This window comes from Malaclemys terrapin, chromosome 14 (genome assembly GCF_027887155.1).
Source record: "Malaclemys terrapin pileata isolate rMalTer1 chromosome 14, rMalTer1.hap1, whole genome shotgun sequence".
Classification (NCBI taxonomy): domain Eukaryota; kingdom Metazoa; phylum Chordata; order Testudines; family Emydidae; genus Malaclemys; species Malaclemys terrapin.
The window spans coordinates 39,081,118-39,108,583 of record NC_071518.1 but is presented as its reverse complement, the minus strand read 5'-3'; the positions used below and the strand labels follow the sequence as shown (position 1 = coordinate 39,108,583).

At 48.6% G+C, this 27,466-nt stretch overlaps 1 protein-coding gene across 2 annotated transcripts in view; it reads right to left on the bottom strand.

Moving 5' to 3' along the window:
* Positions 1-27,466, bottom strand: part of MATCAP1 (microtubule associated tyrosine carboxypeptidase 1) — a 49,153-nt gene that overhangs the window by 2,396 nt on the left and 19,291 nt on the right. For both annotated transcript variants that reach the window (XM_054049094.1, XM_054049095.1), the window contains exons 4-6: positions 10,620-10,752; positions 8,137-8,442; positions 4,915-5,012 (exon numbers count right to left, since the gene is read on the bottom strand). In XM_054049094.1, the coding sequence (XP_053905069.1) occupies positions 4,915-5,012; positions 8,137-8,442; positions 10,620-10,752 (537 nt within the window). The remainder of the gene's footprint in view (positions 1-4,914; positions 5,013-8,136; positions 8,443-10,619; positions 10,753-27,466) is intronic.

The window sequence follows — 27,466 nt, the reverse complement described above, 5'->3', positions numbered from 1 at the left end:
CTGTGACTAGGGTCACTGAGGGGAGGGTTGGGGAAAAGGGAACCCGTTGTGTACACTGGCAAGGTCCAGCCAACAGTCCAGGGATGAGAGGAAACTTGCATGTATGGGAGTCATCACGTCCTGTGGATGCCGAGTGGGACAGCAGGCAGCCTTCAACCACCTCGGCAGGACTCTGCGGAGAAGTCTGGCACTCTGAGCCATGTACGTGCAAGCTGCCACGTGACCGAGACATCTCAGGGAACTCCTCACTGTCACACGAGCATACGCTTTGCAGGCTTTGTATGAGACCGATACTGCCTGAAACCTGGCCTGAGGTACAGAGGGGCTCGGTGTGATCTGCTCAAGAGACACTCCTGGGAATTCAACTCTCTGGACAGGGAGAAGAGTTACTTACTGTGACACTGAGACCCATTGGCGCCAGCAAAGGGGTCACTGCCTGGCTCAGACCTGACAAACTCACTGTGCCTAATACACTGGGTCCAAGGTATTTATCCATGAAGGGCAGCTTGTGAGGTCTCTGCTGAAAGCTTGTAATGTATCGATGCTCAGTCATTGCAAGCTGTGTGCACGGGTTATATTTAAGGGCTAATGTAACTAGAGTGAAAACTAGGCCGTTATGGGTCTTGAGGAAAGCCCACTGAAGTGGGAAGTGATTGCCACCCCCCCTCGCTGGCTAGCCAATTACATACCCTATAGTGCTGTTGTCCACCACTGCAGCAGCCCAAACGGTCAGTGGCAAATCATCACCGATAAACTATCAGCCCACTGAAGTGAGACGGGCTGCTATGGCAGCGAGGGGACAGCCCTCCGCAGAAAGGCAAAGGACTGATCAGTGTCTCACAGGGTGGAGAGAGACATGCTGCAGCATCCAGCCACTGAGAAAGAACCTGGGGGAGTGGCGGTGCTGCAAGGAAGATGCTGGCCTAGCTCCTGGGGACTAGCAAATGCTGCAAAAGACTGAACTGTCAGGAGAGAATCTACCTGATTGGCTCGGAAAGGTCACTAGTAATAAGTGTCAGCCCTAGTTGGTGTTTTATGGTTGTTTTATATGTAACCATTTGTTTCCCTCACTCACACTTGTATCCATTCTCTTTTTCATAGAAATTCAGGCCAGGAAGGGACCTGGATAGGTCTCTAGTCCAGTCCCCTGCACTGAGGCAGGACTATCTAGGCATCCCTGGCAGGTGTTTGTCCAACCTGCTCTTAAAAACCTCAGACAACAGAGATTCCACCACCTCCCTAGGTTATCTGCTCCAGTGCTTAGCTACCCTGAAGTTAGGAAGTATTTCCTAATGTCCAACCCAAACCTCCCTTACTGCAGTTTAAGTCCATTACTTTTTGTCCTGTCCTCAGTGGTTAAGGAGAACAATTTTTCACCCTCCTCTTTATAGCAACCTTTTATGTACTTGAAGACTGTTCTCATGCCCCTCCCATCCCCGCAGTGTTCTCTTCTCCAGACTAAACAAACCCAATTTTTTCAGTCTTTCCTCACAGGTCATGTTTTCTAGACCATTCATCATTTTTGTGGCTCTTCTCTGGACTTTCTCCAATCTGTCCACATCTTTCCCGATGTGGTGTCCAGATGTAGACAATACTCCACTTGAAGCCTTACCAGTGTAGAGTAGAGTGGAAGAATTACTTTTTGTGTCTTGCTTAACAACACTCATAGAATCATGGAATATCAGGGTTGGAAGGGACCTCAGGAGGTCATCTAGTCCAATCCCCTGCTCAAAGCAGAACCAACACCAACTAAATCATCCCAGCCAGGGCTTTGTCAAGCTGGGCCTTAAAAACCTCTAAGGATGGAGATTCCACCACCTCCCTAGGTGACCCATTCCAGTGCTTCACCACCCTCCTAGTGAAATAGTGTTTCCCAATATCCAACCTAAACCTCCCCCACTGCAACTTGAGACCATTGCTCCTTGTTCTGTCATCTGCCACCACTGAGAACAGCTGAGCTCCATCCTCTTTGGAACCCCTCCTTCAGGTAGTTGAAGGCTGCTATCAAATCCCCCCTCACTCTTCCCTCAGCCTGTCCTCGTAAGTCATGTGCCCCAGCCCCCTAATAATTTTTGTTGCCCTCCATTGGACTCTCTCCAATTTGTCCACATCCCTTCTATAGTGGGGGGACCAAAACTGGATGCAATACTCCAGATATGGCCTCACCAGTGCCGAATACAGGGGAATAATCACTTTCCTCGATCTGCTGCCAATGTTCCTATTAATGCAGCCCAATATGCCGTTGGCCTTCTTGGCAACAAGGGCACACTGCTGACTCATATCCAGCTTCTCGTCCACTGTAATCCCCCGGTCCTTTTCTGCAGAACTGCTGCTTAGCCAGCCGTCCCCAGCCTGTAGCGATGCATGGGATTCTTCCTTCCTACGTGCAGGACTCTGCACTTGTCCTTGTTGAACCTCATCTGATTTCTTTTGGTCCAATCCTCCAATTTGTCTAGGTCATACTGGACCCTATCCCTACCCTCCAGCATATATACTTCTCCCCCCAGCTTAGTGTCGTCTGCGAACTTGCTGAGGGTGCAATTAATCCCATCATCCAGATCATTAATAAAGATGTTGAACAAAACCGGCCCCAGGACTGACCCTTGGGGCACTCTGCTTGCTACCAGCTGCCAACTACACATCAAGCCGTTGATCGCTACTTCTTAAGCCCGACGATCTAACCAGCTTTCTATCCACCTTATAGTCCATTCATCCAGCCCATACTTCTTTAACTTGCTGGCAAGAATACTGTGGGAGACTGAATCAAAAGCTTTGCTAAAGTCAAGATATATCACATCCACCACTTTCCCCATATCCACAGAGCCAGTTATCTCATCATAGAAGGCAATCAGGTTGGTCAGGCATAACTTGCCCTTGGTGAATCCATACTGACTGTTCCTGATCACTTTCCTCTCCTCCAAGTCCTTCAAAATGGATTCCTTGAGGACCTGCTCCATGATTTTGCCAGGGACTGAAGTGAGGCTGACTCGTCTGTAGTTCCCCGGGTTCTCTTTCTTTCCTGGGGCACTATATTTGCCTTTTTCCAATTGTCCGGGACCTCCCCTGATCGCCATGAATTTTCAAAGATCATGGCCACTGCCTCTGCAATCACGTCAGCCAACTCCTTCAGCACCCTTGGATACATTAGATCTGGACCCATGGACTAGTGCATGTCCAGCTTTTCTAAATGGTCCTTAACCTGTTCTTTCTCCACTGAGGGCTGCTCACCTCCTCCCCACACTGTGTTGCCCAGTGCAGCAGTCTGGGAGCTGACCTTGTCTGTGAAGACCGAGGCAAAAAAAGCATTGAGTACTTCAGCTTTTTCCTCATCATGTGTCACTAGGTTGCCTCCCCCATTCAGTAAGGGTTCCACACTTTCCCTGACCACCACCTTGTTGCTAACATACCTGTAGAAACCCTTCTTGTTATCCTTCACATCCCTTGCTACCTGCAACTCCAATTGTGTCTTGGCCTTCCTGATTACACGCCTGCATGCTCGAGCAATGTTTTTATACTCCTCCCTAGTCATCTGTCCAAATTTCCACTTCTTGTAAGCTTCCTTTTTGAGTTTAAGCTCACCAAAGATTTCACTGTTAAGCCAAGCTGGTCACCTGCCATATTTGCTATTCTTTCTGCACATCGGGATGGTTTGTTCCTGCGCCCTCAATAAGGCTTCTTTAAAATATAGCCAGATCTCCTGGACAACTTTCCCCCCTTATATTAGCCTCCCCGGGGATCCTGTCCATAAGTTCCCTGAGGGAGTCAAAGTCTGCTTTTCTGAAGTCCAGAGTCCATACTTTGCTCCTCTCCTTTCTTCCTTTTGTGAGGATCCTGAACTCAACCATCTCATGGTCACTGCTGCCCAGGTTGCCACCAACTTCTACTTCCCCTACCAATTCCTCCCTGTTTGTAAGCAGCAGGTCAAGAGGAGCACGGCCCCTAGTTGGTTCCTCCAGCACTTGTACCAGGAAGTTGTCCCCAACACTCTCCAAAAAGTTTCTGGATTTTCTGTGCATTGCTGTATTGCTCTCTCAGCAGATGTCAGGGTGATTGAAGTCCCCCATTAGAACCAGGGCCTGTGATCTGGAAACTTCAGTTAGTTGTCCGAAGAAAGCCTCGTCTACCTCATCCTTCTGATCCAGTGGTCTATAGCACATGCCCACCATGACATCACCTTTGTTGCTCTCGCCTCTAAACTTAACCCAAAGACTCTGAACAGGCTCTCTTACATACAGTGCAACTCCTCCACCTTTCCTCCTGTACCTCTCCTTCCTGAACAGTTTATATCCATCCATGACAATGCTCCAGTCATGTGAACTGCCCCACCAAGTTTCTGTTATTCCAGTCCTTGATTGTGCCAGGACTTCCAATTCTTGCTGCTTTTTTCCCAGCCTTTTTGCGTCCATGTACATGCACCTAAGATAACTAGCCAATTGCCCTACCTTCTCAGTATGAATCAGGAGGCTTCCCATCTTGTACCTTTCTCCTTGTGTTTCCTCACAGTATCCCACTTCCCCACTCCTGCTAATACATCCCAGAATGCTGTTTGCATTTTCCCAACAGTGTTACACTGTTGCCTCAAATTCAGTTTGTGATTCACTATAATCCCCAGATCCCTTTCCGCAGTAATTTCCTATTCGGTATTTGTGCTAAATTCCATCATTTAAGAACAGGGTTAATGACCAAAGCTGGGTTTTTCATGTTAATCTCCTGAGTATTTACATTAATCAAATAGCAAAGTTTACGATTACATCCCTGAGACCAAGGGGAAGAACCCTGGTTATCGCACTGGCTGGGGGTGTAAAAACATCACATAAATAATCCATAAACCATGGCCCATCCTGCAGCAGAACCGTTCCCATGTACTGATTTCACATCAGGAAACAGGTTCTGTCCATCACTCCAGGCTGTTACCTTGCCCAGTGCTGCCAGCAACCGGAAGTCAATAGTCTGCCGATGCCTCAGGATCCGGAGAATTCCATCCAGATACACTTGATCCTTACTGAAACAGCCTGGAAGAGAGTAAGGAGAAGTGGGAGCCCAGCCACCTCCCAACACGCTGACTGCTGGGGACCTAATTTTCATCCCACTCTGGTGCAAATCAACAGCATTTCAACAGACGTCAGCTGGGGTGTGTCTGCACCTGGCGCGAGGGGAGCAGTGCCCAGCTCGCACAGACATACCGTGCTGGCTCTCGTCAGCTAAAAGGATCACAGTGCAGCCGCAGTAGCACAGCAGCGGCACGGGCTGGCCGCCCCAAGTACAAACCCGCCCAGGCCCCCTGGGTTTGTACATGGGTAGCCAGTGCTGCTGTGGCTTCACTCCTGCTTGTAATGCGCTGGCTCCATGAGTACGTCTACACACGCTCAGCACTGCAGCCCTCGCTCCAAGGGTAGGCAGCCCTTAGAGTTAGACTAGGACAGAGCTGGTGTGAGGTCAGAAGCAAGTCCAATGGGCTGGGGTCAGTACTAGGACCAGTGGTCTCCAATATGTCCATTACTGACCTGGAAAAGGGGGTGAAGAGTGAGGAGATGAAATCTGCGTAGGAGAAAATTAAAGCTATCACTATAAACTATAAGGGGTTTCCTGGGCCTGCTTGCAGGTTAGGGGGCTCTGAAAGAAGCTGTGTGGTCTGGTTTCTTCAGACCAGTGGTTCTCAACTTGTGGTCCAGGGACCCCTAGGGGTCCGCAGACTATGGCTAAGATCTCCAAAGGGGTCCGCACCTCCATTTGAAATTTTTAGGGGGTCTACAAATGAAAAAAGGTTGAAAACCACTGTTCTAGACTCTCCTTTATACTCCAGCTCGGCAGGTTTCTGTGGAGAACACAAGCTTAAGCATGGTAAATGTCGTTTTTCCCACCAACGTTAGGAAAACAGCCCTCTGTTTATCAGTATCCTCTATAGCATACGTGTAAAAATACTGCTCAAGTCTCTGAATGTTGCAAAATCTTCCTTCCCCCCCCCCATTAAATTGGAAACTCTCCAGACTGCAGTAGGCAGCCATTTTATCTCTACTCTTCGTCATCCTCTTTTATTTTTCTTTCCTAAAGAAGCCGTCCCAGCATTCTCTGTTATGTTCACAGCGCGCGCACACCCACCCACCCACCAGAAATACTCTTTCTGCAGGCTGCCATGTAGTGCTACGTCATTTCTTAGACTGTCTACACTTGGAGCTGGGGCGCAGCTTGAGGAGAGACGGTGCTAAAACCAGAGCGTAGCTGTGGCAGTGCGAGCTGCAGGCCGGACCAGCCACCCCTGAGTATGTACCTGGCTGAAAGTCTGGCGCATACTCAGCATGCCTAGCTCATGGCTACAGTTGATTTGTAGTGCGCTAGCTGGGTGAGAGCTACCTCGAGCTGGGAATCACACCCCTAGCTGCACGTGTAGATGTACCCGTAGAGTTCAGATCCCAAACCCAAAACAACCAAAAAAACCCAGAGAGAGACGAAGCAGGCTGCTCCCTAAGACAGAGAGAGGCCTAACTCACCCCACTTTGCTCTAGGCTGGCTTTCCACAGACTGACTGCTGCTATGCCCAGATCACACACTTCCCTACCGAGCCCCCTAGCCTGCAAGCAGGAGCAGGAAACCTGTTATAATTTAAAGTGGTAGCGCTGGTAATGGTAACAGTTTTCAATACCCCACAAGTGACGCACTAGTAGAGGACTCTTTAATCTAGCAAATAAAGTCAGAACAAAATCCAAGGCCTGGGAGTTGAAACTAGATGAGGGTAATTAACTCAGGGAGGGATAGCTCAATGGTTTGAGCATTGGCCTGCTAAACCCAGGGTTGTGAGCTCAATCCTTGAGGGGGCCATTTAGGGAGCTGGGGCAAAAATCAGTCTGGGGATTGGTCCTGCTTTGAGCAGGGGGTGGGACTAGATGATCTCCTGAGGTCCCTTCCAACCCTGATATTCTATGGTTCTATGAGTAACCGTTGAAAAAACTGACACAGAGGTGTGGTGGATTCACTGTCACCTAAGTCTTTAAACAAAGACAGGGGCAGCTGCTCAAAAGTATTCCAGTGCCTATCTCCCAGTGAAACCAATGGGAGTCAAGCGCCTAAGTCCCTCTGAGTGATGGGGCTGCTACAGGGATCCCTGGTGACATTCTCCAGCTATGTATGCAGGAGGGCAGAAGGGATGGTCACAGTGACCCCTCCTAGCCCTTAAATCTATGAAAAGCATGAGCAGCGGCAGTGCTCTTTGTAATCACAGTATTTCAACAACTGTCTACAAGGGTTTTGAGGGTTAAGTGTAAGTATCTGTCTGATAAACACACAGGCTGGTTCCCCCGTCTGTGACAACGACTGGGAGCTGTTACTATCACCCAAGTTCAGGGCTCCGGCTACCGTAGCGCTGCCTTGTACTCTGCGTAACGCTTCCTGAAAAGCCCTGGACAGACCCAACTCTACAAGTGCTACAGCAAAAAGGTGCCGGCGTGGGGTTTTCAGATGAGTTGTGCACAGAGACCCCATATCCCACATTCCATCTAGTCAGTTTCCCTGTTACCCCTCTACAGACAGCCAGTTTCTCCTCTGGCTCATGGGGGTCTCTCACAGCCAAACGACAGGGGCTGGGCTAGGACCTGAGGCTACTTTTTAAACTCATTTTTGCAGAGGACTTAAAGGGTCACCTTCAAAGCTAGTCAGAGCAACACAAAAAAGGGAGAACTCTTCAGGGAAGACACCCCCCTGCCCCCGTTCAGGATGCCCCCTTCCCCAGCCACATGCGCTCAGGTTAGAAAGTTGCTGCTGGCAGGGGCCACCACGGACTCCACCAGCCAGAGCAGGGCCCAGCTGTGACACCACAGCCTTGTACAGTTCTCATGCTGGACCCTGTGCTGATGGGTGTCTGTACCATCCCCCTCCTGCCACCTGCCCTCCACGTTCACCCTCCCTTTCCTGCCAATCCCCACCTAAAACAGCAAGTCCCCAGCCCTGCACACACCCAGCAAGAGACCCTCTATGCTCGGATGAGAAAAGCTGGAACATAGGGCAGGAGAAAAGAGGAACAGAGACTCACCCCTGGGCAGTAGCAGAGCTGGGAACAAACCCCAACCTCCCAGCCCAGTGTCTTAACCACCAAGTCCCATCCCCACCCACGGGCCTGGCTCTGCCGTGGCGCTATCTGCCCACCTGGCTGTGAGGTGTCAGTCTGGCCTCGTTTTGCCCGCACGCAGTAGTCCCACCGGACCCGGGCGTCTTGGACGTACTGCTCCAAGTGCTGGAAGAGCGCGCTGAAGGACATGTGACTGGCCTGGTGGACGGTGTAGTACAGCAGTGCTGCCCGCCACAGAAAGGGCTGCTTACGGAAGAGGACACTGTGCAGACTAGCCAGGCCTTCTTCTGTGGGGTTAGCAGGCTTCAGGCCGTACCGCTTACGGCCCTCCATGCTGTGCCAAGGCTGGCGGGCATTGTTCACCCCACGGATGTAGTGAGTGCCTAGAGAAGACGAGGGAGAGAAATTAGTCAGCTACAACCCGTGTCTCACGCACCCTGTGCAAATCCCCTGGGCAATGGGGCTAAGAAATCAGGAGCATTGGGGGGAAATCATTCCCCACATTGATAAGGGACATGGCAAACTCCCCCTACCCCACAGCTGCTCTTTCAGCAGATAAAAGTCTAAGAAAAGCTGGTCTCTCTTACCAACAGAAGTCGGTCCGATAGAAGGTATTACCTCCCCCACCTTGTCTCTCTGACAAAACCTCTGACATTTGATCTTCTCCCTCAGAGCTGAGAGGTACAGCAGCCGCTAGCTATGCTCTAGGACTGGTGGCAGGAGGGCTGGAATAATACTCAATTAATCCTTTGATATCTAAACTGTCCCCCGGGGCCAGGTGGCTTCACTGCTGGGTTCAACAAACTTTTACAAACTCTAGGCTCCACGGTTCAATAACTAGAAATGAACAAGCCTCCCTCAGGCCTCTCTCTAGAGCAGTGCTTCTCAAGCAGGGATCCGGGGCCCCCGGGGAGGGCAGTGAGCAGGTTTCAGGGGCTCCGCCAAGCAGGGCCAGTGTTAGACGTGCTGGGGCCCAGGGCAGAAAGCTGAAGCACCACTGTGCAGGGCTGAAGCCCGGTGCCCCGAGCCCCGCCACCTGCGGCTGAAGCTGAAGCCTGAGCAACGTAGCTCTGCGGGGCCCACCGGGGTTTGGGGCACTGGGCAATTATCCTGCTTACTCCTCTCTAACGCTGGCTCTGGCTTTTATATGGCATTGGTGGGCCACGGAGTTTTTATAGCATATTGGGGGAGGCCTCAGACAGAAAAAGGTTGGGAATCCCTGCTAGAGCCCCCCACCCACACTTGGGACGTCGAGGTGGCACTGGCATCCCTTCCAATGTGTGTCTCCTCCTTGATCGTCAGGTTTCTCCTTGCCATCTCCCATCCTAGCCCTGCGAAAGCACCTCCTGGGAGGGGACACCTTTGTCTGAGAACTCTGAATGGTCTTTCAGTGGGCACTGAATGAGGCAGGGTCCTATGGAAAAAGTAGCATGTGCTCCTGTAATTAAAGCCTGTATCCTAATGCATATGCACAAGGAGATCAAAGGGAGGTTGGAGGGGGAGCCCTAACTCTGGTGCTTCTGAAGCCTTGATTTTGCAACCCTAGTTTAATGAATCATAGATTATCAGGGTTAGAAGGGACTTCAGGAGGTCACCTAGTCCAACCCCCTGCTCAAAGCAAGACCAATCCCCAGATTTTTGCCCTAGATCCCTAAATGGCCCCCTCAAGGATTGAACTCACAACCTGGGGTTTAGCAGGCCAATGCTCAAACCACTGAGCTATCCCTCCCCCATGTGTAACTGTGTGTAACTATAGTGGTAGTGCTCCTACGCTGCGCTAACACCGCCCTAACACCATCCTGCCCTGTCCTAATACTACACTAACACCTTTTCAACTAATTCCAGCACTCGCGTTAACCCTCCCTCACAGCAATGGGCACGGCCGAGAGTGCTTCGGCTCTTCCAGCCATCAGTGCCATGTGTTCAGTGCCACCTGGGGGGAGGTCCTGCTCCCCAATGGACACGGCTTCGAAGAGGGCTCTGTGCTTGCTGCCAACGGGCAACTCCCCCATGGGGATCACAGAGGCCTTTGAAGAAGAAAGGGCCATTTTGCAATGAAAAAAATGTCCACTGTGAAAAATTCTGAGCAGTTTTTCTTGGCGTCCTACCCCCGCCTGCTGCCCTAACCGATCCCCTCTGTGCCTCCCTCCCTCGGCATTCTCCATGTAGTGCCGAGTCCTCAACCCGCCGTTGTGCAGAGCCAGCTCCAAGGGGTCCTGGCACTGGATCCGGTCAGGCTCTGCAGCCCCTCACCACCTCTGGCTCTTCTCCTCCCTCCCTCCTATCGTCAGTAGCTCTGAGAGGTTGAGGTGCTCCCAGCTCAGGGTGTTATTTCCAGGGTGGTTACCCCAGAGGCCTATAGGGAAGGACGACTGCCTCCCGGCTCTGTGACATGATAGGCTCCAGCCTCCTTCTGCCTACCCCACCCCACAAAGGCCATGCAACATGCGGCTCCATTTTATTCCCTTTCAACAGCAGGAGCGTTAGTTCCAGGCGAGTCCCTGTGCGGCTCCACATCCCCGGCGCCCCGCATGGCCCATGCCTCCAGCCCGGCTCTGACCTATTTCATGGCGCAGCATGCCCTCCAGCCAGTATTGCCGGGCTCCGGCCAGGTTAATCGCCAGGGTGGGCCGGCTGTTCTCCACCATCATCACGGCTTGGGACAGCAGATCCTCAGTCAGATGAACGACCACCTGGGGGCAGATGGAGAATAAGGGTCAGGATGATGGCATGGTCACAACTGGCAGCCCCATGCACACCTAGGTGATACTGTGCACTCCCAGAAGGACTATCAAAATTTAGGTGGGCCATTATAAGACAAAAGCTTTGTTAATTGCCCAGTCCACTCATGGAGCAGTACGTGCCGGCCTTGTCCATTGGCTTTGAATGCTGGGAGCGGGAAACAGAAATAGTTGATGGGGAGATTTTTCATCTCTTTGCTGTTTGAACTCTCACAGGACCAGAGAAGACAAACTGAAGCCAGAGATCCCCAGGGGCTACATCCTGGGTCTGCCCTGAAAGGCACTTGGAATTGACAGATCACTACAATTCTGTCACTCTCAGAATCTAGATGATAACTCATTTCTGTGTGTTGTTTGCTTGCTTTAACCTGTATGTAACTCATTTCTTTTTCCTAGTTCATAAACCTTTAGATAGTTTATTACAGGATTGAGACAGGCATTGTCTTTGGTGTAAGATCTAGGTACCAATTTATCTGGGCTAAGTGACTGGTCTCTTGGGACTGGAAGCAGCCTGAATGTGGTATAATTTTGGGTGTAAGTGACCATTTATCACTAAGTTCAGTTTGTCTGGGTGGCAAAATAGACTGGAGAGTCTCACAGGACTGTCTGTGCCCCCATGGGAAGACTGGTATGGTGATCCAGGAGTTCACATTTGGTACTGAGTCGGTGAAATCTAATTATAGAACATACTAGCAGTTTGGGGTGTTTGCCCTGTTTTTGACAGTCTGCCTTGAGGGAGGCACTCACAGTCGTGAGCCACTCCAGGCAGTGTGACAACTTCTTCTTGGAGCCGTTAGTCCTGGAGTCCACAAGGGGCGGGGGCGGGGGGGGGGGGAGTTCTGGATTTAGTCCTGAGTGGCACAGGATCTGGTCCAAGAGGTGAACATAGCTGGAACTGCTCAGTAATAGCAACCACAATGTAATTAAATTTAACAGTCTTGTAGGGAGGAAAATACCAAAGAAACCCACCACCGTAGCACTGAACTTCAAAAAGGGGAACTACACAAAAACGAAGAATCTAGTTGCATGGAAATTAAAAGGAACAGTCACAAGAGTGAAATCCTTGCAAGCTGCTTGGAAACTTTTTAAAAACACATAGTAGAAGCTCAAACTACACCTCTACCCTGATATAACATGACCCGATATAACACGAATTTGGATAGAATGCAGTAAAGCAGTGCTCCGGGGGGGCGGGGCTGTGAGCTCCGGAGGATCAAAGCAAGTTCGATATAACATGGTTTCACCTATAACGCGGTAAGATTTTTTGGCTCCCAAGGACAGCGTTATATCGGGGTAGAGGTGTATATGTATAGCCCAAATAAAAACAAAACAGTAACAGGACTGAAAAATCTTCACCACTAAACAATAGAGTAAAAGAGGAGATTAGAGACAAAAAGACATCCTTTCAAAATTGGAAGTCAAATCTTACTGAGGAAAACAGAAAGGAACATAAATTCTGGAAAGTCAAGTGTAGGTAGGCCAAAAACAGAATCGGAAGAGCAACTAGCAAAAGATACAAAAACTAACAAATGTTTAAAGTACATCAGAAGCAGAAAGCTACCAAACAATCCATGGGACACTGGATGATTGAGGTGCTAAAGGAGCACTCAAAGAAGACAAAGCCCTTGCAGAGAAGCTAAATGAATTCTTTGTATCACTCTTCACAGCAGAGGGTGTGAGGAAGATTCCCACAACTGAGCCAATCTTTTTAGGTGACAAATCTGAGGAACTGTCCCAGATTGAGGCATCAACAGAGGAGGTTTGAGGAAAAATTAAACAGTAATAAATCACCAGGACTAGATTAAACTAGCTAGAGACATAAGGAGTAACAAGAAAACATTCTACAAATACAGTAGAAGCAAGAGGAAGATCAAGGACAGGGTAGGCCCATTACTCAATGAGAGAGGAAAGACAATAACAGAAAACGTGGAAATGGCGGAAGAGCTAAATGACTTGTTTGTTTCAGTTTTTGCCAAAAAGGTTAGTAGCGATTGAACATCTAACATAGTGAATGCCAGTGAAAGTAAGATAGGATCTGAGGCTAAATTAGGGAAAGAACAAGTTAAAAAAATTACTTAGACAAGTTAGATGTCTTCAAATCGGTAGGGCCTGATGAAATACATCCTTGAATACTCAAGGAGCTGACAGGAGATATCTGAGCCAGCCACAGATTATCTTCAAAAACTCATGGAGGACAGGCAAGATTCCAGGGGACTGGAAGAGGGCAAATACAGTGTCAATCTATAAAAAGAAGAATAAGGACAACCCAGGGAATTACAGACCAGTCAGCTTAACTTCAGTCCGGAATGATAATGGAGCAGATAATCAAGCAATCAATTTGCAAATACCTAGAAGACAATAAGGTGATAAGTAACAGTCAGCATGGATTTGTCAAGAATAAATCACGTCAAACCAAACGAATAGCTTTCTTTGACAGGTTGACAAGCTTTATGGATGGGGTGGGGGAGGGGAAGAGCAGTAGAACTGGCCACCAGTTCTTACTCAAGCTTTGCCAATGGGGCTTGAATTCACAGTGGAATTCTGAAAGCTGGCATGGATTCTTGTGTCACTGCATGGAAACCCCGCATTATAGTCCCTCTCTGAATTCTCTTTTTGAGCTGCTTCTAGCTTACATCATTCTTCACTGACAATAGTCAAATCACCTGCTAGGATCAGAGTTCTCTCCAAGTGCCCTGGACTTGGCTGCGTAACCTCAGACAGCTCCCTTCCTCCCTCTGCTGTGCCTCAGTTTTCCACTCTGCAAATGGAGGGTGATGACAAATCTATAAAGTACTCTGGGAGTTGGTAATGACGTTTGCTATGTGTCATAAGCAGAAAGTGTCATTCAGTCTTTGCAGCAACAGGGATTTGGGAATGGGATTTGGGTCTTTCTAATCTTTAACAGCAGAAGTGCTTTTGAAGTTTTCAGGCGGTTTGTTCCAGGTGGCACAGTGATAAGATGTTAGCTTCAGAACACATTTCTGTAATTCCGAAGCTGCTAAAACCAGCCATCCCATTTTGGAGTCAAGAATTTTGACCAGTGATTCTGTGTCTGTGATTAAAGTAGAATTTCTCTCCTATAGAAACTCCTGGAATTTCTTCACTCCTAACAGAACGCTGTGTTACATCTGAGCACATTTTTTTTATCTGCTTGACTTGCGGTTCTGAAAGTGACTGGCTGGCCTTTTGGTCCCATCTGCCATTTGTGACCAAACCCACTTCTCCCCACAGGTGAGGCTCCACCTGGACATCAAACTCTACTAGCACCTTCAAAGAAATGAGGATATTGGTCTGCATCAAATGCCTTGTGACATTCTTCACTCTTATCCATTCTGAACAACCACAGCGCTGGGTTTTGGTTTGTGGGATTTTTACTGTAGACAGGACAGAAGAAGTTTTCCCGTTAATGAAGTAACCAGAGCTCACTAGGATCTCAGTGGTGACTTGTGACATTCTTAGTAACTCTATTTTCTCTGGTAGAGGCCTTAGAGGCTAATCAATATGACCCACTTGTGAAAAAACCCTTCTTTCCCAGAAACACAGACCCTTCAAACCACTGCAGCACAGGACTAGGTCTCTCAAATTAGCTGCCGCATTTACACCTGTAATAAGTATTTCATCCAGGCAGCCAGTAGAACTCTGTCACATTGGGTCCTTTCTGTGTGAAACCACAGCCAGAATGTTGGCTGCCTCATACGGCAGCCTGGTACAATGGCCAATCCATGATGAGAATGCATTACAAGATTTTTAGATTCTTGTTTGTGCGCCATCTGCTGGTGAACTTGAAACAACCAGGTGGCCCATTCCTGCTCTCTCTGATAGGAGCAGCAGCATTGGTTCACCTCGCTTGGGGAACTTTTGTTCTAAGTCCAGCCAGAGATTCCCAATTACCTTACAGTCCCCACAGCCAGAGACATGGCTAACCTATACTGAAACGTACTCTCTGGTGCCGCCCACTCCAAATATTCCATAGCTGACCGGGCACTTTGGCTCACCAGCTCCTGGGTCAGAACTTACACAGGTTAACTTTGGCCCAGTGGTCTCAGCCTCATCGAAAGGCCAACACGGGGTGAACAGTGTGGCAGATCTAAGATGAACTTTCAAGGACATCAGATAGTGTATTTGCCTTTGCCTGATTTAAGCATAAGCCCCAATGATAGACCTGTTACAATGAACATAGTAATACTGTTCACCTTATTATTCTTCCTTTACCTTAATTTCCCCACACACCTCCCACCTGCCATTTTCTTTACATTCTCCGGGTATGTGGAAATGACTTTTTGAGGCCTAACTCATGAACACGTGGGGTTGTTCCCTGTCCTAATGAACTATGCAGAGCGAGGGGGCAATATGGGAAGTGCCCCAAGTGGAGGATTTGGGTCTCTCCTTCCCAAGCAGTCATGTATGTGCCAGTGCACGGCCCAACTTCACATACGCAAAGAACTCCTCCTCCTCCAGTGCCCTCTGGCACTTGTGCCAGTGGCTACACCTAGACCAGCGCCACAACACAATGCCGCAGGAAGGAAGTCCTCTGCTCATTCAAGTTTTGCTTCTGCTTTAATATTTATTTCTTATTCACTGTGCGTGTCATGGTCCCAAACCTGCAGATTCCCCTGCAGTAACACGTCCCAGGCAGGGACTGCCGCCTTGAGACCCACTTTTATCCATACTGTCTTCCATCTCTCGTTTAGGAGCAATGAGGGCCGAGACCTGCAGGCTGAGTTCCCTTTGGCCTTGCCTGTGATGAGGCACCAGCATGGCAGGACTTACTGTTGGGGACTTAGGGAGGAACGTACCCTCGTGGTACATTTATAAAGATTGGTTTGGGGACCGAAGGAGATTTGTGTGGGATGCTCTGGGCTCTTGCTAATGTTTGTCTCTCCTATGCTCTTCTTTCTGGGGTCTGCAATGGAGGGGCTGCTCTCTGAAGCCTGCAGGCACACGGTATTTTAACACCTTCATAAAGGGCAAAGCAGTTTCTTGGGGAAAACGAGACTACCAAGTGTGACCCTAAGAGCCCCTCACTGCCAACTGGCAAAGGGTTCACTGTTCTGTAACAGCAACTCCTGACAGGCTGTGACGATGCTGCCTGTGGGAGCCAGCTGAGGTCACTCAATTAGGGTGAACTGCAAACAAAACGGGGCAGACAAACCCCAAACGCTGGTGGATATTCCAATACTTAGATTTACCAACCAGCACAGAACAGCTTCTGTAGTACCTCACTGGTTACTCAGAAGTTCAAACAACGCAGTTCCCTTAAAGTGCCCAGCCTCAGGCCTCCATCCAGACACACATGTCAGATATGATGATGATGACTGAAAATCTTATCTCATCATATAAAAGAAAAGGTTCTTCCAATCCCAAAGGGTCAGCCACATACCCAGGTCCAATTATAACTTAGATCTTACCCAAAATACACACTTAGAGCCAATTCTTATTAACTAAGCTACAATTTATTAAAAGAGAAAAGAGAGAGAGTTGGTGAAAAGATCAATACACAGACTTGAATTCAATTCTTGAGGTTCAGATGCATAGCAGAGGTGAGCTTGTAGTTGCCAAAAGTTCTTTTAGAAATAGTCCAGAGGTTATAGTCCAATGTCCATATTCAGGGTGACTCCAATGACTAGGGATCTCAATCCTTATGGCTTAAGGTTTCCCCCTCTTGAAACCCAAAGTAGATCTGAGATGAAGAAGGATTGTGTCCCAGGGTTTTTATACATTTCCTGCAGCCTTTGGGCCTGAGAAAACAATAGGCTTAAGTCTCCTTCTCCTAAACATCATGGCAATTAGCACAGGGTCATTTACCCATTACACAGTTCAGAGACAGGTTACCACAACCTTCAAAGAGACATAGAGACAATAATACTATTTCACTCAAGTACCTTCCTAAATGTTAATATTCCTTTTTGATCTTTGAATCAAAGCTATAGCGATAGACAAGACTTGTTTGCTTATACCACAAGCCCTGAGCAAACAGCTCCCCTTCTATCTCTAACAATGCAGACTTGCATTTCAAAGCTCTGTTCATTTACAGATCTTCCTAACCAGTCTCTACAGTTCGGCCCTGGGGCAGGTCAGTCTGAGGTAATTAACTCTTTCTGGCCCTGTCACCTTCCAATGAGATATTATATCACACTCCTAACATCACACAGGCCTCACAATCTCACCACCCCTAGCACATGGCTTACATAGTATTTCTCCATACAGGTGGGGTCTTCAATAAAAGCAAGGGTCACATTGGTCATTAACATTGTTGTGACATATATGTACAAATACCATGTACAATGTTGTGTGTGTGTGTGTGTGTGTGTGTGTGTGTGTGTGTACCAAAAATATATTCCTAAGAAAGTCTGAATCAAGGGAGGATTGAGAAACAGGTTTCGGCCAGACAAAGGTTATATGTTCACCTCTCTGCCTCGGGTCACATGTAAATGAAGCATTGTAAGTCCCTTTACCCTGGGGACGAAACAATGAATTTTGGGGGTTATAAGGAGAAGGCAAAAGGACACCTCTTTATCCTGCACCTGAGGAAGGAATTGGACAGAGTGATCACATTCCTGAAAACAGGATGCCAACCTGCCCTGCTTGGGAGCACTGTGAAGGACATACAAGTGAGGTAAGGCTCCTTTTAGACAAGTGGTTAGGCTGTAAAGGTTAGGTTTAGTCTCTAGAAAGCGTGTATGGGTTTTGTTTTATATATAACCTTTCTGTTTCAATTAGCCTTACTCAGTATCTCTTAAATCTTTATCTTTGATAAAAAACTTGTTTTCACTATAAATATATCTCAGTGCTGTGATGTTATATAGGAACTGATCCTCAGTTGACTCAAACAAGCTGGTGTGTACGCAGTCCCCTTGGGGATAGCAAACCTGATATTTCTGTGATGGGCTGGATATCACAGGGGAATGCTTCCAAGGGGTTCACCTACTGTTAAGGCAAAGTAAGGGCTGACACAGCCCCAAGATTGTGTGGGTGGCTAGCAAGCTAGTGGCGTCAGGGAACTGACATCCCTTTAAGCACCTGCAAGTCTCTGACTTGCAGGCAGAGGGGTAACAAGGGGACTGACAATCCTGGGAACTTGAAAAAAACCATCACACCGAGGCCCTGGGAGCCACATGGATCAAGCACAATTGTGTAAAGCCATTTTTCAGAGCATGGTCTTCCACTCTTTGGGCTGGCTCTCGACCGGCAGCTGTTTTACACTGTCGTACGCTCCACTGGCTGCAGTGGGGTCAAAGCCCAGTACGGACTATGGGTCTCTTTGCCACAGGTTTCTCCAGTACAGCCTGGCTCAACTGAGTAAATGAGGGTTGGCGCTTTCAGCACGATAGTCCACATCTTTCTGTGGGTGAGCTCACGGAACCACTGAGCGCGTCAGACGGGGAAAGGAACTAGAGAGGCAAAGTTGTTATTTCAACTAATGGCGATTTATTGGAAATCCCGTGTTGAACAAGCAATGGTTTGACAGACACTGGGAATGATACAAAGGGAATGATAACAGTAAAACATATTCTGATGAAAAGAACCGACAGCAAACCCACCAGGGTGTCCCAAATGTCAGTGCCCAGTGACGCACCAGGTGAACTCAGCACTTTGGATTGCAGTGATGGCTGGAGCTGCAAGACACTTACAGTGAAGGTTGCTGACCATTTCCATTAAAAATCCCCTTTCCACTAGTTTTATTTTGGGGTGAAGCTTTTCAGGTTGGAAAGTCAAAGCTTGCCATAGTCCTTAGTGAGGAGAAGCGCCTTTCAGTTTTCCAGCAAAAAATCAATTTCAATTCAGCTGAGCTATGAGGCTGTAATGATTCTTTGCACCTGCTCTGTGAGTCTCTGTGTTTCACAGCAAAGCAGAGCTGGTCTGCACATGCATGTGGAATTCCAAGTCCTACAAAAAACACTGTGAGCCAGGTTTCATTCAATGTGCAAGTGTGAATTGGCACTCTGCCTTAACCAATAGGATATTTTGAGATGAATTCCAATCTTGGCTTGCTTTCTGAGTTCTTGTGTTGGTCTAGCCCAGGGGTCGCCAACCTCTGGCACGCAGCTCGCCAGGGTAAGCACCCTGGCGGGCCGGGCCAGTTTGTTTACCTGCTGCGGGCCGAGGGATGTGCTGGCCACGGGTTCCCGCCGTCCCCATTGGCCTGGGACGGTGAACCGCGGCCAGTGGGAGCCACGATCGGCCGAACCTGCCAACGCGGCAAGTAAACAAACTGGCCCGGCCCACCATGGTGCTTACCATGGCGAGCCGTGTGCCAGAGGTTGCCGACCCCTGGGCTAGCCAAACCATCTAGATAAAAGAACTTTAAGGTTACAAAGTGGAACACTCAAAAGTTTAGAAATGCCAAACTTAAGGTTGCCCAAGTAACCTTAATTCTGACCCATGTATGCGTGTGCGTTATAGTACTACAGTGCAGTCTTTAATTACATGATCACACGCTATTGTTTCCCCCAAGAGTCCTATCTCATTCAGTGCACAGGATGGATGGGGCTCTGGGAATGAGGCAAGGGTCTCATGGATCCCTGACTTGTTCTAATCCAAATTTGTTAAGGCAGGACAAATCTGAAGTAAATCCATTAAAGTCAATGAGCTTCAAATCTGCACCAGGCTCGCTGAGAGCATAATCTACTTCAGGCGTGCAGGCAGGACAGTGAGCTGTGACGAGGCTGGGCTGCACTCATTTAATAGACTAAAAATCATCGGTTGCGGAATGACAGAGTGAAAAATAGTGCCTGGAACTTTCACAGCAAAAAGCGTTGATTTCAGTTTGGTTTGGCCACAAGTGTTCTGTGTGCATCTCTGCTCTACTGAGTTACTTAAAAATAAATGTAGCAACTTCCTGTTCACACTGTGCAATGTCCAACCTGCACACTAAAGCAGTGTCTCAGGACAGCACTTTAAGCATGTGCAATAAGACTTATGCATGTCCTTAAGTGCCGCCCTCACTAGGGATGCTTTCCTGAATCGGGGCTTGAATGAACCTGTGATTCCGCAGAAATAGCAGCATGTTGTTGTACAGGTAAAGACTGCCTGATCCCCCACTGTCTTCCCTGCATGTCATCATTGACACCTGTGCTAAATGGCTGTAAAACACTCCCACGGGGCGAGTGGACAGTTCTGATCTGGCAATGTTTCACTCCCCTTTGTATTTATTTTGCACATGTCTAAGTGGTTAGACAAGGTGGAGGGCAGTGTATTAGACTGTATATGCACAAGAGGACCGAGTTAAGGGTGCACATGCAAACTTATTGTAGCTATTTCCTGATTTGTAAAGGATTCACTTTGCAATCTTAACATAATTTCACCAAGTTTCTGTTTGATAACCCAGTGTCTCATGCCAGGTCTGTGTGATGGTGAGGGTGTGTTCCACCTGGGGCTGAGGTTGAGGTAAGATCGGCCAGAGTTAAACGGAATGGAGCCAGAGGACACTGCATCACCAAGGTTGTTCTCCTGCTGCCCATGCAGGGATGTCCCAGTTCGATGCCAGCAGCAGTGACCTTCTAAGGAAACTTGGTGCCTGCAATGCAGCTGTTGACTCTGATGCCAGACTCAGTCCTAGCCTGCTCTCCTGCCCATCTGGAGTCCAGTGCACTGCCCAGACATACACCGTATTTCTGACACTTATGATCCGCTGTTTTTGTAGGGGGAACGAGCATGACATTCTCTCATCAGCCTGCAGATCTCCATTGTCAGGCCATAAACGAATGCACAATCCTCCGCTGGCAGGGAGGGCTGGGCAAAGTGCACATGTGCTATCTTGTCACTCGCAGTTGCCCCTGTATGAAGGAAACAAGGAGGATTGAATTTAGAGCATTAAATCCTGGGAACGTGCAGGAGAATACAAACTCCCCACCCAGGATCAAAGTTCTCCTGTTCTAAAAAGAAGTGCTTTCCCCCGGCCGTGCAGTCTATGGTGGGACAAGAGCTCACCTCTGTGCCAGTCTTCTTTGCCTGCTGAATTCTCTGTTGTTGGATGAGCAGCTGCAGTTCACACCTTTCCTAGATCAAAGAGCATGACTCCTCCACAAAACCCAGGGCACCGCTGAAAATCCTCGTTATCTGAGTGAGCCCAGGATGGCTCTGGCTGGGCTGTGTGGGGAACAAGGAACCAATTTTTTTGACAAGTTCCCCGTGTAGCTGGGCAACTGGCTTCCCAGGGAGTCAGAAGGACCCAGGATCCCGGGAGCTCTGGTGGCACCAGCAGCCGGCCAGGTGGGCTCCTGAGGAGATGGGAGGGCAATCTGTCAAAAACATTCTACTGGAACATTTCTGATCAGCTCTAATACAAGAGATTGTGATTTACATTATTCCGTGTGACATATTTTCCACTTTCAAACAACCCACCTTTGTGGGCTGCACCACAGGAAATGAAAAGATTTCTTTCTGAGTAGGAGAACAACGCTTCTTTGAATTTTTCCCTACAAACTGCAGGATACTCATGCCCTTTACAGCCCGCTCTAGCTTAGCCGACTCTTCTCCACACAAATGTGGTTCATGCAAACTATGGTGTTTAAATGGAACTTGTAAAGATAACTCATTACCTGCTTCGTGCCAGACTAGTCTGATGCCTTTTTTTGATAACTGAGTTTTTAGACAAAGGGAAATGCAGTAAATCTAATATACCTGGACTTCAGTAAAGCGCTGACATAGCACCATGTGGGAAACTATTAGTTAAATTGGAGAAGATGGTGATTAGTACAGAATTGTGAGGTGACTAAGGAGCTGGCTAAAGGGGAAATGACAACAGGTTGTGCTAAAAAATGAACTATCAGACTGGAGGGAGGTTACGAAAGCTTATGCCCAAATAAATCTGTTAGTCTTTAAGGTGCCACCGGACTCCTCATTGTTTTTAAGAAACAGCTGGACAATCAGTGGCATTTGAGGGTGCAATATTTACAGCTGAAATCACCTTGGTTATCAAACAGCACAAAGATACCTCCTTTGACCAATCCACCAGGGGCTAAAGCCAAGAGTGAAGCATTCTTTGATACTCCATGTTCTGGGTATGTAGCAAAGGGGTGGCTGCTACCTATAAAGATGTGCTGGGGAGTTACTGACTGCTGAGGGCTAGGAACGCAGGACACAATTCTAGATACTAACATGTCTGAGTGTATTTTGTCAGGAGTCCTGGCTGATCAGTCCCCAAGGGGGGAATCCCTACTTTCTGTAGACTGTACAGAACTGTCCCTATCTCAGGCCCCTATCCTGGAAAGTTTGGGCCACATGAGATTTTTTCCAAGGTACCACAGAACAGTGGGAGGATCACACAAGTGTTAACAAAGCAGGGCTGATAGAGTCACCAGCTCTCACAATTTCGAGTGACAGGATTTCAGCCAGCCTGGAGCCAGTCGGCAATGCTGCAAGAAGCTCCACCTCCTTACGAATATCAGCCCTGCCTGAGAGAAACCCTCCTCTGACTGGCTGCCTTCCCCACTGCCCCACCTTATGGGCAGGAGCAGCCAATCAGGGCTGATACAGGAAGGATATTTCACCACCGCACCTTTCAGGAGCTGAGAGGAGGGTTGCAGCTCAGGTGGTGGCTTGAGTCCAAGCCTGCCCGGCTCTGAGCTCAGGTGGTTAGCCCATGTTGCAGTGTACAGACTGCTATTTTTAGCGTGCTGCCTTGAGCAGAGCTAGCTCGAGTCTGTCTACGGGGGCTTGGAGGCACGCTCCCAGCTGCAGGGCAGACACACCCAGTCAGTCCTGTCCCTCATACACCAACTGTCTCCATGGGCAAGGCCAGCACAGTGCAGAATGGAACCTGACTGAAGCCACGTCAAAGACCACTTTAGTTGTATTTCATAACAGTGCAGTACTCACCAGTATAGGCGAGGAGTTCCTTTGCTGCAGGGAGTGGGAGCAGCTAGAAGAGTCATGGGCAGTGTGGGGAGGTCTCTATGAGCTCTTGCAACATCACCTCCGCCCTGAGCCAGAACAGAGCCAGACAGGGTCAGGATCTATGGCCTGAACCATCCTGAAGGAAGTCTTTAATACTCAGCATCAATTGTAATGCAAAAAGACTTACCAGTGGAATGCTCCTCGATGTGCAGGAACCCGTGGTACTCTGCCTTCCCAGATCAGTATATCCCTTGATGCCCAGAGACCAGGGATAGAGGGAGGATGGGAGCTGCGCCCTCACTGCTCTGGAAGCCACTACCACTGCTTGGCCCAAGCAGCCATTAGGGTTCTCTGCAGTCAGCTTCTCACTGGTCAGGGCACGGGTGGGGGAGGTGAGAGAGCTGGGCTGCTGCTCTGCCACCAGCTATACTGGAGCGATTGCGCCCAGTAACTAACTCAATCTGGCTTTGCAAATGCTAATCTAGACACTCACAAGTGCGTGGTCCAGGATTTAAACCCAGACTTTGCTCTGGTTTAGTCTAGATTAGCATTTGCAAAGGTGTTAACTGCCAATCACCTTGAGTTCCAGCAGGCCCAAACTTCAGTTTAGACACAGCCTAGGTGGGGAGGAGCCCCCTTTGCAGCCCACTTGCCGTCCATCGCTGTGGAGTCAGACCAGGCTGTTGGGTGAGGCTGGGCTTTGTCTCTAAGATACGATCAGTGGTGCTTCATCAACACTTCTTACTGTATATACTACTGCTATTGAATGCAGCTCCACAGGAGACCCCAGAACTGCAGGGGGGGGATCTGGCTGGGGACAGGCAGCTAGAGGACACTGAAATTGTGTCCGCACCACATTAGTTCCCTGTTTCCTGGCTTTCAAGTACTTGAATTTTCACTACAACGTTTTAAATTAAATGGTGTGGCTGAGATTCTGTGCTGCCACTGGCGGAGACCCAGCATGCCTGGCCCAGGCCAAAGGTAGGGTGGCCTCCCGATTCTGATCTGTTCTGGGAGCACTCCCCATCCCACCCTCGGTGTAACTCAGGCAACCCTGGAGGCTTCTTTAAGTTATGGCAGCCTTCCAGGAATCCTCAGCAGGGTATAGCAATGGGCAATATGGCTCCACCCTGACTCCACCTCAGCTGTTGGAGGGGTGCCAGTGTAGGGCTATCTAAGGCAGAGCAATGCAGTGCCTGCACTGGGGGGTGGGAGAAGGAGATACTCCACGGAGCCCTTGCAAGCTGTGTATGCTTCCTACACCCTGCCGGAGTGGCATATCCCAGATGGTCTGTTCACAACCTTAACTGTCCAATTCCACAGGGAAGGGTAGTAGGATGCCAGAGAACTGAGCGATGTGAGGAGCTCCTAAACTCTGCAGCTATGAAAACATACTTCTTCAGTTAAAAACCCATCTTGGCAAAGAGGACACGAGCTTGCAGAATCTCTGTTCTCATTTTCACCATCTGGAAAAAGGGGCTGAATGATACTTGCTTGATTTTGAGTTGGTTGCTTTTTTGGCAGGGTGCGGGTGATTAGTGAACCAATGATTCAGTTTGTGTTGGATGTTCATGTTGAGTCGATAGAAACCTTCTAGGTAAAAGCGTTACCTCTTTGGCTCAAACAGCAGAAGTCTATGCAGTGGTGCTAAGAGTCCTGGCTTTACACACTGCTTTGACGAACAAGGACAGAGAAATGAGCTTGGAGTCACAAGCACCAACTTTTGTTGGTGCCGGTGGATGCTTGTGCCCCCCCTCCGGCCCTGCCCCTCCCTGCCCCTATTGGACCCCTCCCCAAATCCCCGCCCCGGCCCCATCTCTTTCCCCAAGCCAGCCGCGTTCCTCCTCCTCCCCCCTCCCTCCCAGGCTTGCCGCGCGAAACAGCTGTTTCGTGGCGCAAGCACTGGGGAGGGGGGAGAAGCAGGTCCCGGCAGCATGCTCAGGGGAGGAGGCAGAGGCGGGGAGGCGGGGCGGGGAGCTGCCCGTGGGTGCTCAGCGCCCATCAATTTTTCCTGGAGCACCCACAGAGTTGGCGCCTATGCTTGGAGTATATATGTTTTGACATCTGTTAGTCTTAAAGGTGCCACAGGACTCTCTGTTGCTTTTTAAGGAGTGAGAGTAAATCTTATCTTGCCCAATCACATTCTTGATGGTTGGCCAGTGCCAAACAGAGGAATGGGAGTCATGTCTAATCCAAAATCCTCTTACACCCAAATCTTCAACACCAAGCTACATACTGCCTGATCAACTATGAAGCAAACACTCTTGTCATACCAGGAAGAATTCTAGCACGTCCAGACCCTGTCAGCTGGCTACACCCTTCAATCAGCCTATGCCGATGTCCGCACAATCAAACGCTGCTGTTGGTCTGCAAATTCTTTATAAAATATTACAAATTGTTTGAATTTCCCCACAGAAGTGAGATAAAGCTTCGCCAATGTTATCTCTGGGGGCACATGCAGCGGTGTTACTTCATTTAGAGCTCTGTAAAATCTTTTTAGGTGAGTTGTGTCACTTCTGCGTATTGGAACATGAATTACATTCATAACGTCACGTCTTAAAGTTAACAATCAGCCCACTGAACAAACCCCAGCTGAGACTTGTATTTATTGAAATGAGTTTCCTCCCGCAGTGCTTTTAGGCCCCTGCCCCTTGATGCTGAAGTTGCTTTTCTCTCTAATTTCCAATCCATTCACGATGAGCTGCAGCTCACTGCCCCCCCACACCAGCAGTCTCGTGCAGCGCTGCAGCTGTCACACTCCGACATTTCTCTAGCTTCCAGCACAGTGACTCACTGACCTCAGGCCCTAGCTAGCCTGACCACTAACTGGTGTTAATTACAGCATCACAGATGAAACACATGACCATAAGATATCACACTGAGGGGGCCCTGGTGCCTAAAGATAGCAGCTCCTCATAGGTTTTGTATATGGCATGTCTGATACAATATACACGCTCGGCTACAATGGGCCAGTCAAGCTGTGCTCAGTGCAGGACTCGGAGTGGGGTAAAGACAAAAGCAGCTTTATGCCGTCTTGGTACATGACCAATTCCAGGGCTTCCAGAGGGCAGATTCTGATCCCGGCACAAATTATGGCAGTAAGGGCTGCTCATACATATGTCCTGCTCTGTAATGGCCCCAAAGGGGCTCTTACCCTGATGGCGATTGCTGGTGCATGCCTGCTCGTGAGTTCCCAGTGTGACACTGTGGCCGAAAGGGCTAATGTGAACCGTGGATGTGTACACCGGGGACTCTCAAGAAGGAAAAAGGAGATTATTTTACCTTTGTATTTAGCACTGGAGCGACTGCTGCTGGAATACTGTGTTCAGTTCTGGTGTCCCTAATTCAAGAAGAATGTTGAAAAACTAGAGCGGGTTCACAGAAGACCCACAAGAATGATTAAAGGATTGGAAACCATGCCTCACAGCAATAGGCAAGGAGCTCAGTCTATTTAGCTTACCAAACAGCGGTCCAGGGGTGACTTGATTACAGTCCAAGTGCCTACGTAGGGAACTGAAATTTGATAGAAGGTTCTTCAATCTAGCAGATAAAGTTATAACAGTGGCTGGAAGCTGAAGCCAGACAAACCCAGACTAGAAATCAAGGCTCAAATGTTTAACAGCGAGAGTAATTAAGCATTGGAACAACTTACTATGGGCTGTGATGGATTCTCTGTCACTAGACATGTTTTAATTAATATTGGATGTTTGATTCCAGGAATTAATTTTAGAAAATCTAAATTCCTGGAATCAAACAGGAATTAATTCAGGGAACTTCTCTGGCCTGTGTTATACAGATCAGACGAGATGACCACAGTGGTCCTTTCTGTCCTTAAAAATCTGTGAATCTGTGCCCCCTACGGTATGGGGCCAGGAAGGAGTGGCGCAGAGCTGAGCTAGCTGAATCCTCAGCAGTCCTTTTAGGGCAGCTTTCTGCACCCTGCGAGCCATGACTAGCGCTCAAGACGGGCCTGTATTGGCTACATTTGGTTAGATCTTTGGCTCCCACATTTAATAAGAGGAGCAGCTGTATAAACTAAGATAAATGTGTATTTTTTTTGCACATGTTTTACAGCTGCCACTGGGCTCAGTGGTGCTCTGGTGTAACTCCACTGTAGTCAAGACAAGAGTGCTTGTTTCCACGAGAACTGGATTTAGTCCACAAAGGGTGAAAACTCAGCTTGGTAACACTGTGTTTTGGAATCAACATGTCTGATTTATGTAGTCACTCTGGATATCACTTTTACGCCAAAATGCCTTGAGTCTTTCCTGTGCCACATTCCTAGAACTGTTTGTGCTACAGTTTGTTAACATCTTCCTGGTTCCGAAGTGCTCAGAAGTGAAAACAATATTTCCAGCTGCAGACATCAGAGCCATATAGAGAAGTGCTATTAAAACCCTGCTACTCTAGGTGACTCTCCTGCAGCACAAAATTACATCCGATTTGTTTGCAGCAACTTCGTGTTGCAAGCTCATACTTACTTACCCACTCTCACTGCTGGGTTCTAAGAATCATGGGTTCCCAAATTGCTTCCTCTCAATCAATAGCTATGTTTAATTTTGGCTTTGTCGGTATATGTGACATTGCACTCTATTTGACAGAACAAGGAGCAATGGTCTCAAGTTGCAGTGGGGGAGGTCCAGGTTGGATATTAGGAAACACTATTTCACTAGGAGGGTGGTGAAGCACTGGAATGCGTTACCTAGGGAGGTGGTGGAGTCTCCTTCTTTGGAGGTTTTTAAGGCCTGGCTTGACAAAGCCCTGGCTGGGATGATTTAGATGGGGATTGGTCCTGCTTTGAGCAGGAGGTGGGACTAGATGACCTCCT